General features: G+C 43.2%; 1 protein-coding gene and 1 pseudogene across 1 annotated transcript in view; both read left to right on the top strand.

Annotated features, from left to right (window-relative positions):
- The window catches only part of GXYLT2 (glucoside xylosyltransferase 2), a 178,981-nt gene that overhangs the window by 23,647 nt on the left and 134,832 nt on the right, over nucleotides 1-20,502 (top strand). Inside the window, exon 2 of the mRNA XM_036267224.1 lies at nucleotides 9,755-9,947. Within this exon, the coding sequence (XP_036123117.1) occupies nucleotides 9,755-9,947 (193 nt within the window). The remainder of the gene's footprint in view (nucleotides 1-9,754; nucleotides 9,948-20,502) is intronic.
- Nucleotides 17,400-17,552, top strand: LOC118633696 (annotated as a pseudogene).

The following is a 20,502-nucleotide window of genomic DNA, read 5'->3' as shown; positions in this document are numbered from 1 at the left end:
CTGGCATTTCTTGTTGGCTTTGGGGGAGAGCAAGAAGCAAGTACAGAAGCAGAGGCAGTTAGCGATAAGCTGGAGGGGATGGAGGTGGGAGGGATTTGAGGGGGAAGGGAACTGGATAAACTGGGTCATCACACATCTATCCTGCTATTCATTATGTTTTCTAAGTTCTAAAAACTAACAAATTTGCTTAGAGAACAAATTCATTTAGAGGAGTACCAGGCCAGCTGGTACTTCCTCAGTTTGCCTCTAATAGCTTCATAGTTGGCCTTTTGTTTATTTAATCTGGACAAGATGATAAGAGCAGGCCAGTACAGTACACAAGAAACTCTCAGCAAATGTTATCTCAAGCTAAAGTGCAAATTCAGGCAGGCTCTTCCTGTGCTATGACTTGAGACCACACTCAGATGTGTTTTTACATGTAATAGTTTCAATAGACATGGTCTTGCATCCTCCTTTAGAAACTGCTGAGGGAAACTTCACTCAGCGAGTCCCACGGCTGCCTCTATGGACTGACTTGGAGCGCATGCATATCCAGTCACTCATGGCTATGCTTGAGGGGGGGATGATTGAGCCCCTCCACAACTCATGGGCTGAGAACAGAAGAGTGATTTCCCCAAAAGAAAACTAAGGTGCTGTTACCTGAGACTTCTGGAAATGGATACTAGTAAGAAACACCAAAACAAAAAGTAGATGTCCACTGTAATCTATATGCCCATTTCACATATTGGGAAACTGAGGGTTAGAGGTGGTTAAAGCATTTGCCCAAGATGGGACCACCTATGGCAGACCTAGAATTTGAAGTCAATTCCATGTGCTTCTAGAACCCAATTGCTAACCATCATGCTGTACGTAGGAACAGCTTGAAGTGTGAACTCGCATTGCTTTCTAGAATTCCTTTGAAGAGCATTCCTTTGATAAATTTTCTCTTTTTTTGTTCTTGTATATTGTTCATATATATAAGGAAAAATAGGTTGTAAACATTACCCTTTGTAACTGTTTTTGATATATTTCATATTTATATACACACATATAAATTGGGTATAACTCTGGAAGATTATACCAGTTTACCAAAATGTTAACAGTGTTTATGGAACTGGCATTTTGCTTGTCTGTATTTAAATTTTTTTCTCTGATAAATGAATACATTACTTGCATATCTTATAAAACAAGTTCCGGTATATACATTATTATGTAAATTAATGATATCTTATTGGCCTGAGGCATGGGAGCATGGAAAATAGTTGGGGAGATTATTTTTTCTCCCTTTAAGTTGGTACATTTTTTATGCTCTTTTTCGGGAAAGGAGAAGTGCCCTTTGGCAGAATATGTAATAGTCATTCTTCTCTCTCTTATGTCACCAGCCATTTATTTCCAAATATCACTGCTACTTCATATTTTAAAACCTCAATAGTATTTAATTTGAATAGAAGAGGAAGATGGAGAAATAGGACCTCCTGTGTCTGGAACACTCATAATGGGAAGAAAATGAAATGAGAATTAGTCCAGGCAGCACCAGAGAGTTTTCAAGGGAGAAGAATTATTAGCACTATTATGCCTGGCTTTAGCTAACAGTGAATAGATGGATCGCTAAGGTTACTAAGATCGAGTTGGTGAAACTGTGTTTTGAGAGTTGTGCCCAGAGAGGCTGTGAGTTGGGGCTGAAATCCAGTGCATGCTTGGATCACTGAGCCAGAAGCCTTAAGTACAGATAAAGGTTTCATTTGCTCAGCATGGGTTCCTTTTCTAACTTACTTGTGTATGGCCCCAAATATAGCATAATGATTAAAATCATAGGCTTTTAAATCTAGCCCTGAGTTAAATCCTTGCTCTGCCACTTACTATTCATAAAGTACGTGTCTGTGTACAATGTCTAAAGCAGACACACACACTTATAGACTCCTAGACAAAACTATGTGCATTGAGGCATTGAACACCTTGCTATGTATTAGACCTAGACTTTGTTTAGGAACACAGCCATGTTTCAAATGTCATGATCCATAATAATAAGTACGTACTATTCCTCCTTGAATGCACTCGTCATAATTGCATTAAGTACCCTCCTTGGCAGTTTTGGGCACTGTGTTGACACCATTTATATAATACCATGACTGCAGTCAGCTTTTCTGTCTCCCTTGGAAGATTAATGACACTTGATTTAACTTCAAACCATGGGTCATTAAAAATGATTTAACTGCTAGCACAGTCCTTAGTAAGTGAAGGCTCTACTAACAGCTTCAGTGAGGAAATATTTTTGTCAGGGAACTTTATTAGAATCTCTCACAGCCCACGCTCCCCACCAAGTCTCCTTCTAGGGCCATGTCAAGGTGTTCCTGTTCCCTAAACTTCCACTCTGGCCTCATTTGCAGACCTCTTCCTTGTTCAAATAGCTAAGATTTCATCTTGTAAAGATTCCACCCGGAGGGTGATTCTGCTCATCTGCTGTTCTCCCAAGGTGAGCGTATTCAACTTTTAGAATTAATCTTCTACCATGTTTCCCCAAATGTTCCTGCATTTCCTTCCCTATTACAACCAGTTACCAACAGCACCGTCTTAGACTATGTTCTGAAGAACTGCGATTTCCCTCTCGCCGGCCCCGCTGCCCGCCGCGGCTCAGGCCGGCCCCCCGCTGCCCGGCTCAGGCCGGCCCCCCGCTGCCCGCCGCGGCTCAGGCCGGCCTGAGTTCATCTAGCCTGTCACTCAGGGGAAGCTGGTCAGAGGCAGAGTGATGGTAGAAAAGAAGGTCTGAGGGGAGCCGATTTCTGGCTTTAATAATTCCGTGTGTTTTTGCAGCAATAGGCTACAAAGCAAATAGCACTGTGCATAAATGTCATGGTATTTCATTATTTATACACTCTAGAAACCGAAGTTTAATTAAGTCAAACTCTTGAGACTTCAGTGATTAAGGGGATGCCTCATCTCGGGCAAGGTGCGGACGGGGAGGCTGCCCTTCCCTCCAAGCCACCTGTTATCCGAGTATCATTTTCATTTGTGTGTGGTCAGGACAACTGGGGCAGCATTTACCAAACCGCCGGCTTTTCTCCATCAGCACCAGCATTCTTATAATATGGCTACACTGCTTTTGCTAACTTAAAAAAAATTATATAACATGGAGGGACCTGGAGAGCATTATGCTAAGTGAAATAAGCCAGTCAGAGAAAGACAAATACCATATGATCTCACTTATATGTGGAATCTGATGAACAAATTAAACCAATGAACAAAACAGATCCAGAGACATGGAAGTAGGGAACAGACTTACAAACCTCAGAGGAGGGGGGCAGGGGCGAGGGAAAAGATAAACCACAGAACTTACATGCATATGTACACAACCAGTGGACACTGACCACAGTGTGGTGAAGGCGGGCCGGGAGCAGGGAGGAGGGTATCAATGGGGAAAAAAGGAGGGACATCTGTAATACTTCAAACAATAAAGATAAATTTAAATATATACATATATAATTTTTAAAAAATCTATTCTTGTCATAAACTTGTGTTTATTATGTAATAGAAGCTTTATTCTTATATATTCAAATACACTGAAAAAGTATGCAGTACAGGGGCTTTTATTTTATTGAATTATGCAACCATTACCATTAGTCAATTTCAGAACATTTTCATCACCCCAAAAATAAACCTTATACCCATTAAGCAGTCACTCTCCATTTGCCCCTTCCCTCATCCCTGGGAACCACTAATCTGCTTTATATCTCTATGGATTTCCTATTCTGGACTTTTCATATACATGGAAACATAAAATGGTGTAGTCTCTTGTATTTTCACAAGGTTCACAGTTTATTGTTTTAAAGGCCCATCTGTGTTGTAGTATGTATCAGTACTTATTCCTTTTTATTGCCAAATAATATTCCATTGTATGGATATACCACATTTTATTTATTCATTCATCAGTTGATAGCTTTTTTGGGTTAGGCTTTTTGGCTATTTTGAATAATGCTGCTAAAACATTTGTGTACAAGTTTTTTGTGTGAACATGTTTTAATTTCTCTTGGGCATACACCTAGGAGTGGAATTGCAGGGTCACATGGTGGTTCCATATTTCACCTCTTGAGGAACTGCTGAACTGGTTCCCAAAGTGGTTGCATCATTTTATAATCCCACCAGCAGTGTTTGAGGGTTCTCATTTCTCTACATTCTAAGTGGAGCAATTTTATATCCCTGCCATAAATTGTCAGCAATCACATAAATAGAAGGTAACTGTCCAATCAAACTTGGAGAAAATGAAATGTTGTTCATTTCTCACTTGATGCTCCTTTCTACTGACAGTTCTATACCTTAAGTCTGAAGTCTTTCTAGTTGAAAGAGAGGGTTAGGCAACATGAGAAAAGTGTACAAGGCATACTATCACTCAGCTCAGACTTCTTGTTGGCACTGTTGAAAAAGAACTGAAAATGGAATAACTTTCTTACTATGCCTCCCAGTGTCCTTTGATGCAGTGTCCAGACGATAACTACAACCTCTGCACATCCCCCTTTGGAACGCACAGACTGTGGGGCCATGTGCCAAACACTAGCCTGCTTCACCCTGTTTCAGATGTCAGCTGCTTTTGTCACACAACTGACTCCGAGGTGGCTGGGGTAGTGTTGTTTTTTGTTTCTCTTCTTATGGTGTGGTGTTTTCTGAGGACTCTTAGGTAAATTTGAGAGACTCAAAATTACTACATTCTTGATAGAATAATAGCTATTAAATACTCAGTAATTTCCTTTCTGGGGATGAAGTCAAAGAAAATAATGCAAAAGAAGAAAAAATATATTGGCCTTCACATGTTTAGTGCAAGATTTATATTTTTAATTGAAAATGTACATTGTTTTAATTTTCTTTCTAAAAGTAGACTTTTTAAAATTTATATTATGTTGCTTGTATATAATGTTGTGTACTTGATGTAAATTACAATGAAAGAGTCTGTAATCACCAGTGGAGGCAAGTTTTTGGAAAGAAATAAGCAAAGACCATGACAGAGAATAAAAGAGAGAGTGTTCCTTTAATGAGGTTTTCAAAGAAGACCATTCTTCTGTCCAAAAGAGAAGAGGTGGCCATGCAAAAATCCAAGGAAGAACATTTCAGGTAGAGGACATAGTTTGTGTAAAGGTCCAGGATATGAGCACAACATGAGGTGTCTCATGTACAAAAAAGGAAAAGGTGTGGTGGGTGTAGAGGTTACCAAAGTGAAGGGTCTGAATGCTGGAGCATCTTCTAAGTAGTAGTTGAAGTCCCCAAGAATGCTGACAGGAATTGGAGTGGGGAGGACACTGCCCGTGAGGAGCTAAACCCTTCAGTGCATGGAGAGGAGTGACCAGGAAGCTGGGAGATGACACCACCCAGAACAGGGAGAAGGTGGAACCATTTCATCCACAGAATTCACTCTGAAGATGTGTTTCATGTCTGGGCAAGAGAGTGAGGAGCAAGGACACCAGCCCTATCTGCTGCCCTAAGGTTCCTGGGCAGGAGAGGAAGAACAGCCCCCACATGGAGGGGTATGCTGCTGGGAAGGTGGCCTCCTCACAAGGCAACCATGCTTTCATTAAGGCAAGAGGCGAGGAGAATACGCTGAGAAAAGGCTGAGGATAGAGTTGGTGGTCCTGAGGGTATGAGGGGAGAGTGTGGAAGAGAGAAGAGAGGTGAGATGTTAGTTCAAGAAGTAGTTCCTGGCTGTAGCTGAACTATGGGTGGTGGTGGTGGTGCAGGTGTGTTAATATACAAACTCCAGGTCCTCACCCCAGACCTAGTGAACTGGAGTCTCTGTGGGCAGGGGTTTGCAGATTAGCAACCATGATTGCGATGTACAGCCAGGTAGGGGATCCCCTCCCTTAGATGGTGTCTGATATCTCTTCCAGCTACAAAACTGGAAGAATGATGAGGATTTGGGTCAGGGTCCTAGCACTGAGCAACAGGGAAGTCATGGATTCAATGAATATTTCAAAGGATGGAGCAAGGTGAGAATATGAGAGAGGTGATTGGAAACACCTTTGGATTGCTAAGTTATAAGTTTGTTTTAAACTTAGTTATTGTTTTAATAAATCACCTGTCCAAGGTTAGGGTCCGTTGCACCTGGATCCAGGTGCTCAGGTAGTGCCACCCATCACCTGTGGCTCTGCTTTCTGTTGTGTTAAGCTGACTCCTGTTTAGGCTCTGTCAGTGAGGTGGCTGAGATGGTGACCATCAGCTCTAGTCTGAAGTAGTGGACAGCACAGGTCCACTTCAGCCCTTTGTTTATGAAGCATAGAGAATAGCCGCTAGAGCACTACGCTCATTCCCCTCACCATTCTCACCGAAGCCCTGATTCAAGGGGCTAAGTCGTAGGTCTGTAGACTGGACTCCCCTTGATCATCACAGACTCCAGTGATGTTTGAGAGGTGCTGAGTGTGGCATTGGTAGGAGTTGGTGAAAGTCACATTTCAGTGACCTTAAACTTGATTATTCATTGTGACCGCACAACACAGATGCTCATTGCCCGAAGCCTGAGAGTTTTAATGTAACGTGAAAGGTAACAGAGTCAGGGCACAAAGGCCTCCTTAACTCCCAGCCACTGATACTTGAACTGCCACCAGGAGAGGCTTCCACTTCTCTGTTTTAGGACCCGTCACCAAACACCAAGAACAATGGCTGCCCCAGCCCTTCTCTTTGTACTGTGCACAGAAGAGAAGCGGCCTCCTGGGTGCAGGGGCGTGGGCTTTGTTCCATTAGAGAAAGGCGCATGTCAATCAGTTTGGGCAGAAAATAAAGATAATAACATAATGAATGTCTGCGTCCCCAGACATAACCACTACTTTGCATTTGATGTTTGTCATCCTTTTTTTTCACATGTCTGTGAACAATATAGAGTGAACAATATATTTTGCTTGTGTTTAAACTTCATCTGAATGATGTTCCATGGCTATCCTTCTACAAATTGCTTTTTTTCCTTTTGGCTTCATCTTGATACATGACCTTCTGGTTGGTTCATTTTCACTGCTATGTGGTATTCCCCTTAAATACATTAGATACATTCATGATTGTCCTGTGTGTGGACAGCAGAGTCATTTCCAGTTTTCACTGTGACAAACAGCATTGCTGCAAACATTCGTGCAGGGATTTTGTGCAGTGTGCAAGGGTTTCTCCATGTTGTACATGAGCTGTGGACCAGGAAGGCTGGACGCTGTGTGTATGTCTTCACTCCTGCGACATGTTACCGAGAGGCTCTCCAAAGCGTTGGGCCCCTAGCAGTGTCCGAACTGTGCCCCACCTCCGTCCCCTTCAAAACGTGTACAGTCCAGCTTTGATTTTATTTAAAACATTTTGCCAATCTGAAAATAAAATGAAATCTCTTTACTGTTTGAATGTGTATTTCCCAGATGACTAAGGTTAAATGTTGTATTCATGTAGAAGCCCAGTGTGTAAAGCTAAACCAGGCATTTATTGTCTTAGTACCTTTGGATGATGTCTGCTTTCCTAAATATTGAGCATATTTTTAAGCAAATGAGTGTATATTAAATCTCTTTGGTAGCATATTTTGGCAAGTTGTTTAATGAGGATTTTAGCATTATCTGTGACACATTCTTCCCATCCCTTTACACAAGCTAATTAGAAGTTGGCTTTAATAGCAGGTATGAAAACAAACTTCTGAGTCCTAAAGACAGACATCCTCAAGTTCGACAGGCATGCTCTTTAGCACCTCTGCTCTGACTGTTCCCTCTGCTGGAAGGCATGTGGTTCACTCCTCTGTCCTCAGGTGTCTCCAGTCGTCTTTGTACATTACTCATTACTGTTTGCTTTGACTCTTCTTTCTTTGTCTTTCCCCTTCCACCGGCACAATGTAACTTCTTCATTGCGGGCATCCTGGTTTGTTTTGTTCACCACAGTAGTCTCTCCTTATCCATGGTTCCAGTCTCCCATGGTCAACCATAGTCTGAAAATATTAAATAGAAAATTCCAGAAATAAACAATTCAAAAGCTTTAAATTGCACACTATTCTGAGAAGCATTATGAACTCTCCTGCTGCCCCTCTCCGTCCCACGCAGAACTGAAACATCCTTTTATCCGGGGTATCCACACTGGCATGTCACTCACTCGTTAGTTACTTAGTAGCCATCTTGGTCATCAGCTTGACCGTGAGGGTATCAAAATGCTGTGTTCAAGTAGCCCTGAACAATGGGCCCAGAGTGCGAAATAGTGGTGCTGGCGATTCGGACATGCCGGATGGGTGCAGTGAAGGGCCTGAAATGTGTCCCTAGGGTTCAGCACAGCTTGGGGCCATGGGCGCCCACTGCAGGCCTTGGAACATATCTGCCGTGGAAAAGAGGGACCACTGTATATACTGTTTTTCCTATACATACATCCTATGGTAAAGTTTAATTTACAAAATCAGCACAGTGAGAGATTAACAACAATAAATAATAAAATAGAGCAAGTATAGAAATAGACCGTAATAAAAATTATGTGAGTGTAGTCTCTCTCTTTTTCTCTAACTGTCCTATTTTACTGCAGTCGCCTTTCCCCACCAGGGGCTGTCACGGTTATCAAGGTGAAGGGAGACCGTGGCCCTCGAGGGGAAGAGGAAGAGAAGTGGCTAGTTCAGAGAGATACTTAGGACACCTTTAATGTCTGCTTCCATGATCACCGAAATAAGTGGAATCTCAGTGACCTTCTGCATCTGGATGTAACTGAACCAGGAGGCTGTGCTTCTATTAAACATCATCCTAAGTAATCAAATTAGAAAGCTGTCCAAAGTGCTCCACCCACGTCTTTCACTTTCTCCTGGTGGAGAGGTCTAGAGTGAACTGCATTATTCAGCAGAGCGTGAACAGTGGGACAGCCCCCCGGCTGTGCTCAAAGCTTTTGGAAGGAAGGTCATGTTCGACGTCCAAGCTTCCCTGGTCTCTGAATCTTTTGTACAAGTAAATCAGTTTCATTTGTCTCAGGACACCTTTTCCAGGCCAGCTTCTTCCAGCGAGCCTGCAAATGTTTCTCAGTGGTGTGTTTGAGGCTTGGCTGCTTCTCCTTGTCTGGAACAAATCTTTTATTATGAGGAAATAGCAGGATGATGATTCTGGACTCTGGACCGTAGTCCCCTCTCAGCTGTTAACTTGGTATTGGATACGTGGGTAATTTTCAGCTTAACCTGCCTCTTCTGCTGCCTGCTTCTCACTAATATCGGTTTCATCTTGAAGCTGGATTTCACACATACCACCTCAGCAATCTTGAGTGAGACGTGTAAGATTAACACCTGTTCCTTCAAGACTCCCCCAGAATGTGAGGGATACACATGTGCCGGTTTCTGTGCTCACCTCCTGGACTCGTGTGGCTTTCCCTCGGTGCAGTGGTCATGCATTCCACCGCAGCCGGAAGCCATCCAGATGATGGGAATATCATGTTGCTCACTTCACATGGGAAAGCCATGACCCACCCTCTTATTCAAGTTGCATTCAAATCTAATTTCCATGGCCCATGTGAGTGGGAGCTCCAGCCCTCGTCACAGCTATCAAGTGTAGCAACACTATTTCCAAACATGGGCCAGTAGGCAGCCAGCAGGCACCAGACCGCTGGGCGCTGGCAGGAAGGTCCGGCACCCACAGCAGTCAGAGCAGCAGCCCTCCTGCTATGGCCAGGGTAAACACTGGAATGGATGGTGTTTTTCTCTGAGCAAGGAGAACTGTCAAAATGCTTATCACTTTATAAAACACAACAGATTGTGCCTGTTCATGTTACTAGCTGGCTTTTCTTGTGACCTTGGTAATAGTTTTAACTGGTCTGTTCTTTCTAGGAGACCCGGGGAGCCCCGCCAGGCCCTTGCTGCGCTGCCGCCCCGGTTGTGGATCCATCTGGCTGTGGTGGCCTGTGGCCATCGGCTGGAGGAGACGCTGGTCATGCTGAAGTCAGCTGTGCTCTTTAGCCACAGGAAGATGCAGTTTCACATCTTCACCGAAGAATCTCTGCAGCCCGAGTTTGATAAGCAGGTGAATTTGCAGAAACCGTAGCACAGTGCATGGAGAGGGCATGCCTGCTCACTCCCGTGCTTCACCCACATGCCCGTGCGCCTGAGCTCTGGGCGCAGCCTTCCGCCGACATGCAGCGCGGGCAGTCACGCCTGTGCGGACGAGGCACTTGACCAGGCTTGATCCCTCTTGGAGTTTTCAACATAGTTCTTACTTGGGAGACATACTGCTTATTTTCATGCACACATGTTGTATAAATAAGTAGTATGTTTGTTAGAATAAATTCAAACAGTGTACATGTTACAAAGTAGAGGTACAGTCCTTGCTGCCTTCCAGTCCCACCCAAAAAACTATCAGAATTAACAGTTTTGAGTGATTCTTCTGTATGTTTTTCTGCATATACAGGTGTGTGTCTGTGTGTTTATCCATGTGGGTGTGTATATACATGTATATTTAGATGTATATATAAAGAGGCACATACATAATGCATAAATATTTATGTACCCAGCTTACAATATATTTTGTTACAAAATCAGGATTATTCTCTATGTGTTCTCAAACTTGTTTTTCCTCACTTCAAACCATATTGTCAGCATTGTTCCAGGTCAGGAGTTGTATATTCGTACATCATCCTTTTTGGTGGCTACCTCTTACTTTATTATGTGGCTGGGTCATCATTTACTTAACCGTTTCTATGCTGAGGTACAAATAATGATTTTTTAACCAGTACACGGGAGCACTTTGGAAATGCTTCTTCTCCCCCGTCGAGGTACATGTGTGACTTTGCAGACCAAGCTTTGATTTCCTTGAAAGTCTCCTCTTGCAGCAAGTCCCCGAATGCGGGCAGAGCAGTGGTTTGCTTTGCACTGTGTCTGCTTACTCGGGTCAGCCATGCTAGTGTGAAATATCCAAGAAGCATGTTGGGCAGAGAGAGACTAATAAACAGAAAGGTAGAAAATGTGTTTTTTTCTAAAGAAAAAAATCACCTTCCCATCTTTACCAAGAGAAGCCAGGGGAACAAATATTCTTGGGGCTTTGAAAGTGTTTGCAAAAGGCCTTGAAAACAATCTGCGTCCCCATAAGGAGAAAGAAAAAAAATGGAAACACACATAGCTGGTCTGAAGCTGTGGTGTAGGGAATGATGGTAACAATAGCAAACACTAGTAACAACGCTTTGGAAAAGGTAACAATCATGGTCCTATTTTACAAACCAAGTTCCAAAACCTCATGGCCTTTCTGAGCTTTCGTGTTCTTGTGGGGGTGGTGGAGCAGCGGGACTGACAAGAGAGCTGATGTGTCTGTGATCAGAATAGGCCAGGCCAGGCTGCAGTGACAGCTCCAGAGGATGTTCACACCCCTGCGCCCGTCTCACAGCTGACAGACTGTTCATGCTTATAGGGCACCTGCTGGAACCTGCACCCTGCAGGTTTGGGGTGTCACCACAGGAGACAGATGAGTGGGTCACAGCTGTGCTTTATGCTCTGCTGGACAGTGACGAAGTCTCCTCCGCTCACATTTAATTGTCCAGAAGTGGTCATGGGGCCTGAGAAGTACTCTGTGCAAGAAAGGAGGAAGCTGGCTCTGTGCAAACATTGGGAGGGTCTTGTGCAATGTCCATTGGACAGGACTTGTTGAGTTTCTACTCTGTGCAGGGAGCTGGGGCATGAGGATGGAGACATGCAAAATGTAGACTTCAACTTAGAAAAAGATAAGGAGACGGAAGATGTGCATGTATAACCATATATGTGTGCAGATTGTATTTTTCAAAGAGGATATCAGAGAAAAGGTGGGGGAGGAAAGAAACTAACCAGAGAATTTAAGTGCATCTTTGCACAACCCATGGACAGGAACAGTGGTGTGGTGAAGGCTTGGGGGAGAGGGACACAGGATGGAGGGGTCAATGGGGGAAAAAGGGGAGGACATTTGTAATACTTTGAACAATACAGATAAACTAAAAATAAATAAACAAAAAAAACTCAAAGAGGCCCCAGGGGTCCCACCTTCTGTTTTCATATCCTTATGTATTTCCCTCCTGCACTGTCCCAGGGTTGGTCTGTGTGACCAGTAGCAAAGGGAAGAAGTGATGCTACTCCACTTCAGAATTAGGTTTAAAAAGGCAGGACCACCTTCCAGCTTGTTTTCATTCTCTTTCTCTCTTTCTCTTTCATTCTTACTTGCTCTGGGGGAAGCCAGCTGCCATTAGAGCAGCCTTTGCAGACACATGTTCCGGAACTGTTGCTGCCATCCATGTGAGTAAACTTGGAGAAGGAACCTCCAGCCCTATCTAGCCTTCAGATAGATATCGGAGAAAACACGGGTCCTTTTCCCCACTGGGTCCTGGGGGTGGGGTCCTTATGCTATCTTAAGAAAAATAATTTTCTGAGACTTGCATGGGACAATGAGTGATTTTTATTTGCATGGAATTATATCCCTGAGTTTCCAAAGTCCCATTTCGCTTAGTCCAGTCCTAGAAGAATTGCAGCTGCGGTTTCAGGAGAGCTGGAAGCAAAGCCATTGTCCAGAGCTTCCTTTCCATGTGGGAGCAGAGCCCAGTTCAGCATCAGGCTAGTTGCCGTCCATTAGCCCATTGTGTGGGGTCCACATGGCTATGGGTCATGTGGGCAAATGCAAGGCAAACCCCACAAATCCAGAGTCACACAAGTTCCAAGATTCCTAAGAGCAGTAAGAGCAGAAGAGAGTGAACCCCTTTTTTTGGGAGATTTAATATCCCAATTGGTATGCCCTTGCAGTGGCCACGCCCATTCTGGCCACCTTGTTCTCAGGTGTGACTTCCCTAGGTCACCCCAACTTTTCTGGGCATGTGTCGATCTCCCCTTTGTTGGACCTTTGGGGAGTGTAAAGTTGTAGCTTCCTAGTGAAGCTGCCCAAATGACATGACTGTACAACTTTGCTCCTTTCCTGTTAGTCAATCATAACTGTAAGATGACCACAGCCCCAGCCAATAGCTGGGCTGTAACCTCTCGAGAAGCCCTGAGCCTGAACAACGCAGCTCACAGATTCCTGACCCTAAGAAACTGAGATAAATGTTTTTGATTTTGAACTATTAAGTTTGGGGGTAATTTGTCATAAGGCAATAAGTAGCCAATACATATTCAGCTACATGCATGATATGTATGTACATATAACATAGGGCATGAAAATGTAATGCTACGTGACATCTGAGCCTCGGTCACAGAAAGGAGACAGCTTCTGCTTGGTTCCTTCTTGAGATGCCTGCCCCTGGAATGTGGCCACCACCCTGTGGTGGAGCTCGAACCAGCCTTTATGGAGAGAAGACACACAGAGGCCCACACAGAGAGGAGCCTGGTCCCCAGCCAGTCGCTGCCCTCTCCCCCAGATGTGTGAGTGAGCGAGCCTTTGGTGATTCCAGCTTCCAGCCTTGAAGGCTTCCAGCCGAGGTCCTAGACATCGTGGAGCAGAGTCAAGCCATTCCTTCTGCGCTCTGTCCAAATTCCTCAACTACGGAAACTATGAGCATCATAAAGAAGAAATAGCTAAGTTCTGGGGTAATTTGTTATGACCCATAGTAGCTGGAACATTATAAATTAGGAGCTGAATTGCATGAGGGAAATCACTGCAGACACCTGTGAAGCGGTGCTGTGCTTTGGATTTCCTGATGCCTTTGCCCCTCCCTGGCTCATTCCTCAGGTCTTTGTTAGACCAGCGAAGGCAGGGCTGTGGTGTCCCCCTTTCTTTTTCATACTGGGATTGTGCTGTACGTTTTCATTTACAATATTGGCTCTTACATACGTCACAGAACTCTCAGTCCCAATTTCTTCATCTGTACCAAAGGGTAAGCAAAAAACCGGCAGGAGACAGATACACAAAGGGAACAAAGGATTCTCACTCCGCTGACTGCAGAGTGTAACTGTGACATTGAATCAGAGAGTCTGTGTTCTCTCATTCCACAAAGACCCTTTGGAACATCTCCTGTATGTTGGGCAGTACCTTAGACTTGAAGTCTAAGCTGTTTCTGCTGAGCCAGAGGAGGAGGTGGGGGGCAGGTTATCCCACTCCTCAAGTGGTGAGTTCCAGTGCTGAGAGGCATTGTGGGAATATCCAGTTTCTCAGGCTAATTTTCTGGGAAGTGCAAGGTCACATACCTCAGGGTAAAAACAAAACAAAATGCTAATTGCCATCATTATTCCTTTGGAAGTTGCATTGTGGGTGACTTATTGAAGTCAAATTTATTTTAAAGCTGCTTAAGTACAATATATATGGTAGTATTAACCATCTACATGGTAAATATTTAATATTTTAAAGTTTTACTTATTTTTGTCATCTCCCAGAATAGAAGCTGACAATGACAGCAGATTGATTGCCTAGACACTCCAGGAAGCTTGGGACCAGACTCATGATTTAGGTCTGGCTGATCTGCGCACCCGCCCTAGACACAGTGTCAGAAAATAGTGGGCACAGAAATGGAGACAGCTACCAATTCATCTAGTGGTTACAGAGGGATGGCAACAGCCTGTGTGTGTGTGCGTGTGGGTGTGCGCACGGTTGTGTAGCTTAGCCATGGAGGAAGTGTCCGCCGGAGAGGCAATCAGTACACCATTTGTATATGTGCATATTGAAAAAATGTAAATGGACTTAAATTTTCAGTTAAAAGACACAGATTGACAAAGGTAGATAAAGTCTTCTAGAAGACAGGATGGCAAAGATCAGATTGTTCAGGAAACCAGTACCGCCAGGACCTGCCTGCTGTCCCTCCAGGCCGGTGCTGGGGTCTTGCAGTAGCAGCCTTGGGTGGGTGTCTGTGCCTAGGGTCTGTTCTGACTGGCCGGCGCCCTCCCTGTCAGTCGTCAAGTACTTCGACTACATTTCTACTCTTTCTCGTTCAGAGATTTTTCTCCCAAATATCCATTTTTAAAAATGTTTTTATTTAGCCCAGGTTGTGGGCCAAATCCCTAGTGGGGGGTGTGCAGTAGGCGGCCAGTTGATGTTCTCTTACATCGATGTTTCTATCTCTCTCCCTCTCCCTTCCTCTCTAAAATAAAGTTTAAATTTTTTTTAAAAAATTTATTGATTGGTTTTTAGAGAGAGAAAGGGGAGAGAGAGAGAGAGAGAGAGAGAGAGAGAGAGAGAGAGAGAGAAACGTTGATTTGTTGTTCCACTAATTTATACTTTCATTGGTTGATTCCTGTATGTACCCTGAGGGGGGATCAAACCCGCAACCTTGGCGTATCAGGACAATGCTCTAACCAACTGGATACCTGGATGGGGCCCAAATATTCATCTTAAAATTGCAAATTTAAAGTGTCTCTAATGGGCCCTGGCTGGTGTGGCCCAGTTGGCTGGGCATCATCCTGTGCACCGGATGGCTGCCGGTTTGGTTCCCAGTCAGGGCGCATGCCCAGGTTGTGGGCTTGATCCTCAATGGGGCGTGCAGGAGGCAGTGGCCAATATTCCACTTTCAAATTGGTATTTCTCTCTCTCTGTCTCCCTTCCTTTCTCTAGAAAAATCAACAATAAAAATCTTTAAAGTAGCCCTGGCCGGTTTGGCTCAGCGGTTAGAGCGTCGGCCTGCGGTCCGGAGAGACCCGGGTTCAGTTCCCGCTAAGGGCACGTACCTCGGTTGCAGTTTGTCCCCGGCCCTGGTTGGTCGTGAGGGTGGCAGCCACTCGATGTGTCCCTTCATGTCGATGTTTCTCTCTCTCTCTCCCTTCCTCTCTCTTCCTCCCACTCTATCTGTACAAAAAATGGAAAAATATCCTCAGGTGAGGATTAAAAAAAAAAAAAATCTTTAAAGTAAATAAAAAATAATAAAATAATAAAGTGTTCCCAATGGTATATTTTTTCAAAAAGTTTTGTTATTATATAAGCAATATGTGTACATTGAAAAAAATTCATAAAATCATAAGTGAAAAAACATTAACTATCATACTAATGCTCAGGGAGAACAATTCTGGTGTATTTATTTACATTCCCTTTTTTGCATATCTTGTTTTCTCTTGTACTGCTGAAACCTATGCAGTCGTCCCTCGCCACTTCGCGTTTCAACTCTTGCGGCTTCACTCCATCGTGGATTTTCCAAATCTAGTCTGGTCTGCACAGTGTAGTATTTGAAAACACCGCGATGGAGTGAAGCTGCAAGAGTCAAAACCGAACCGTACTTTGTGGAAATTCATTTATCATGGTAGAGTCTGGAACTGATTAACCGCGGTAAATGAGGGCCGACTGTATTACTGAATTTCTTCTGAAACAGGGACTGACCAACTTTCCTGTGAAAGCCCAGATGGTAACTGTTTTAGGCTTTGCAGGCTGTATGATCTCAGTTACTCAACTGTGCTATTTACCATAAAGCAGCCATAGAAATATGTAGAAAATGGGTGTGGCTGTGCTCCAATAAAATTTTTATTTATAAACCCTGAAATTCAAATTTCATGTGATTTTATTTTTTAATCCTCACCCGAGGGTATTTTTCAATTTATCTTCGGATAGAGTGGGAGGGAGGAAGAGAGAGAAACATCCATGTGAGAGAGACAGATCAACTGGTTGCCTTCCGCACAGCCTTAACCAGGGCCAGGGATCAAATTGCAACCAAGGTATGTTTTCTTGACCAGAATCAAACCCAAGACTTTTTGGTCCATGGGCCGATGCTCAAATCGCTGAGCCAAACTGGCCAGGGCTTCATGTGATTTTTCATGTCATAAAATATTACTCTTGTTTCCTTTTCTTTTCAACTTTTAAAAATGTGTAAGCATTCTTGGTGTGTGTGCTGTGTGTAGCCAGCTGGGTTGGGCTCTACCACTGCCCGGGTTTGCTGACCCTTGTTCTATGACGTGGTCACTGGTAGCTGCACAGTAGTCTGTTATGTAGATACAATCCAGAACTTATTTATCCAATCTCATATTTAAGTTGTTTCCTATTGTTTATTGTTACAAACAACAAAAGAGTGAACAACTTTGTAACAAATATTGTGCCCCTTTGGGATTTTCCTTAGGATACATTCTTAGAAGTAGAATCATTATGGCAATAGGAAAGCATTAACATACAAAATTATGAAGATACACAGATGGCAAATAAGCATATGAAAGGGTACACAATAGCATTCATCATTAGGGAATTGCCAATTAAAACAAGATACCACTTATTACACATGCATTAGAATGGCTAACGCTTACAACACTGACAACACCAAATGTTGGCAAGAATATGGAGAAGCAGGAACTCTCACATATTGCTAGTGGGAATGCAAAATGGTACAGCTGCTTAAAAGGTGATTTGGCAGTTTCTTAGAAAGCTACATGTAGCCCTGGCTGGTTTGGTTCAGCGGTTGGAGCATTGGCCTGCGGACCAGAGAGTCCAGGGTTCAGTTCCCACTAGGGGCACGTACCAAAAAAAAGAAAAAGAAAGCTACATGTAGACTGACCATACAATCCAGCAACCGCACTTCTTGATATTTACCCAAATGAACTGCAAAATTGTGCACACAAAAACCTGCACATGATACTTACCTGGCAGGGGAGATACCATGATCGCGAAGGTGGTTTTCCCAGGGCGAGGCTTATCATTGCACTCCGGATGTGCTGACCCCTGCGATTTCCCTAAATGTGGGAAACTCAACTGCATAATTTGTGGTAGTGGAGGACTGGGTTCATGATTTAATTAATAAAACTAAATTTTAAAAAAAACTGCACATGAATGTTTATAGCATTTTATTGGTAATCACCTAAAACTGAAAGCAATAAAGATGTCTGCCAAGAGGTAAATGGATAAACTGATATATCCATACAATGGAATATTAGTCAGTGATAAAAAAATAAATGATCTATCAAACCACAAAAAGACATGGAAGAAATTTATTACATACTTTTAAGTGAAAAAGCTAATTTGAAAAAGCTACATACTATTTGATTCCAATGATATGACTTTCTGGAAAAGGCAAAGCTAAGTGACAATAAAAACATTGGTGGTTGTTTTTGACAGGGGTTGGGGAAGGAGAAGAGTGAACAGGTGGAACAGGGGATTTTTAGGGCAGTGAAACGATTTCATATGATATTGTGAAGGTGGATACAGGACATCATGTGTTTGTCAAGACCCATAAAATTGTACAGTGAAAAGAATGGACTTTGAAGTAAACTGAGGGTTTTACTTAATAATGTATTGATAATGGTTCATCAAATACAACAAACATACTACACTAATGAGAGAGGGAGAGGAAGAAAAGAATAAATGGGAACTCTCTACTTCCTCCTCAAATTTTCTGTAAACATAAAACTCTAAAACATAGTCCATGAATTAAAAATAATCTTGTTATAAAATTAATATGTGCAAAGACAGTAAAAGTTCTAAAAAATGCAGAAATATAAACCTGGAAAATGAAAACACCATCCCCACGGCTACAGGTGACCACATTCAACATTTTGGTGCAGATCTGTTCAGATTTTTCTCTACTTATAAAGTATATATGCATACATTTCCCCTATAAGACAAGCATATTATATTTCTTTTTGCACTTTGCTTTTCCTAAAACCAGACTATGCATCATAACTACTAAGTCCATGTCAGCACACACAGATCCACTTTACTCTAACTGGACAAAAGTCCACTGTATACATCTAGTAACATAAATTTGGGGGAATTTAATTTGTTCCCAGTGGGGTTTTTATTTTCTCCCCCAAACAGGTTTTGGTGCTGTCTTTGTCTTTGGAATTTGTTGTTGATAATTTCCCTCTTGAAAGTTTGTTCAAATGTGTGCTGTCTTCACAGTGCTTGTGTCTTTCCCATCACCCTTGCCACCTCTGGATGTTATTTTTAAAATCATAGCAATGTGTTCTGGTCAAGACGGCAGCATAGGTAAACACAGTATCACATCTCCCACATCACAGTTACAACTAAACTACAGAACAACCATCATTTTAAACCTCCTGAAATCAAGATGAATGGAAGTCCTACAACCATAGAATTAAAGCAGCAGCCACATGGAGACTGGTAGGAGGGGCAGAGGCAGATGGGCTGGTCCCACACCCATGTGTGGCTGATAAAAATCAGGAGGACATGTTGGCTGGGAAGGTCCTCCCTGAGGAGTGAGGGGTCCTTGTCCCACATCAGGCGTCCAGCCCAGGGTTCCAGGGCCAGGAAGAGAATCCTCATCACTTCTGACTGTAAAACCAGTGGGAACTGAGCTGAGAAGGCTGAGGCTCCTGGGGCCCCAGGCAGCTCCTCTTAAAGAGCCCTCACATGGACTTACTCAGACTTACTCCCTCCAGGCTCCAGCATGGGGGAGGCAGCTTGAAAGGCACCAGAGACATATGGGGAAGAACTGAGCTGTTTGGCACTGGAGCGAGGGCTGGAGAGGGGGCTTTCTCCTGGACAGACGTGCTGTCAGAGGCCTTTGTTCCTTTGGTGAGCTCTTCCCTGGGACGGCAGACAGACGCCATATCTGGGACTCCAGCAACCTGGCTCACACTGGTTGCCCCGCTCTGGTGATTCCCTGAGGCCCTGCCACACCCACCTTTCAGACCCACCCAGTGCTTAACCATAGGATTGGCCTGTCTTGGATCCTGCTTCAGGTTTTCCTAAATTCTTTCAAACAAGCAGCATCTGGTCTTAGCTAGCCCCATACCTCTCGTTAAGTAATACATAGAAGCAAACGCAGGGAGGCAGCCAAAATGAGGAGACAAAGAAACCGGTCCCAAATGAAAGAACAGAACAAAACCCCAGGAAAAGAACTAAGTGAAATGGAGATAAGCAACTAACAAATGCTGAGTTCAAAACACTGCTTATAAGGATGCTCAATGGACTTAGTGACAACCTCAGTGAATTTAGTGAGGGCTTCAACAGCATAATAAAGGACCAGTCAGAAATGAAGGAGGCACTAACTAAAATAAAGAATAATTTACACAGATTCAGTAGTAGAGTAGGTAAAGCCAAGAAGCGAACCATCGATTTGGAGTATAAGGGAGCAAAAAAACCCCAATCAGAACAGCAAAAAGAAAAAAAAAAATTTTTAAATGAGGATAGTGTAAGGAGCCTCTGGGACAATTTTAAGCATGCCAACATTCACATCTTGGGGGTGTCAGAAGGAGAAGAGAGAGAACAAGAAATCAAAAACCTATTTGAAACAATGATGGCAGAAAACTTTCCCAACTTGATGAGGGAAACAGACGTACAAGTCCAGGAAGCAATGAAAATCCCAAACAAGATGAACCACAAGAGGCCTACACCAAGACACTTCATCATCAAAATGCAAAAGGTTCAAGACAAAGAGGGAATCTTAAAAGCAGTAAGAGAAAAGCAGTTAGTTACCTACAAGGGAGTTCCCATAAGACTGTCAGCAGATTTCTCAAAAGAAACTTTGCAGGCCAGAAGGGAGTGGCAAGAAATAGAGTGATGAAAAGCAAGAACCTACAACCAAGATTACTCTATCCTGCATTTAGAATCGATGGCCATATAAATAGTTTCCCAGACAAGGAATAGCTAAAGGAGTTCATCACCACCAAACCATTATTATATGAAATGTTGAAGAGTCTTCTTGAATAAAAAGATAAAAATATGAACAAACAAAATGGCAATGAATACATATCTATCGACAATTGAATCTACAAAC

The sequence above is a fragment of the Molossus molossus genome, unplaced genomic scaffold, assembly GCF_014108415.1.
Source record: "Molossus molossus isolate mMolMol1 unplaced genomic scaffold, mMolMol1.p scaffold_m16_p_18, whole genome shotgun sequence".
NCBI lineage: Eukaryota > Metazoa > Chordata > Mammalia > Chiroptera > Molossidae > Molossus > Molossus molossus.
This window is presented reverse-complemented; position numbering and strand designations above follow the sequence as displayed.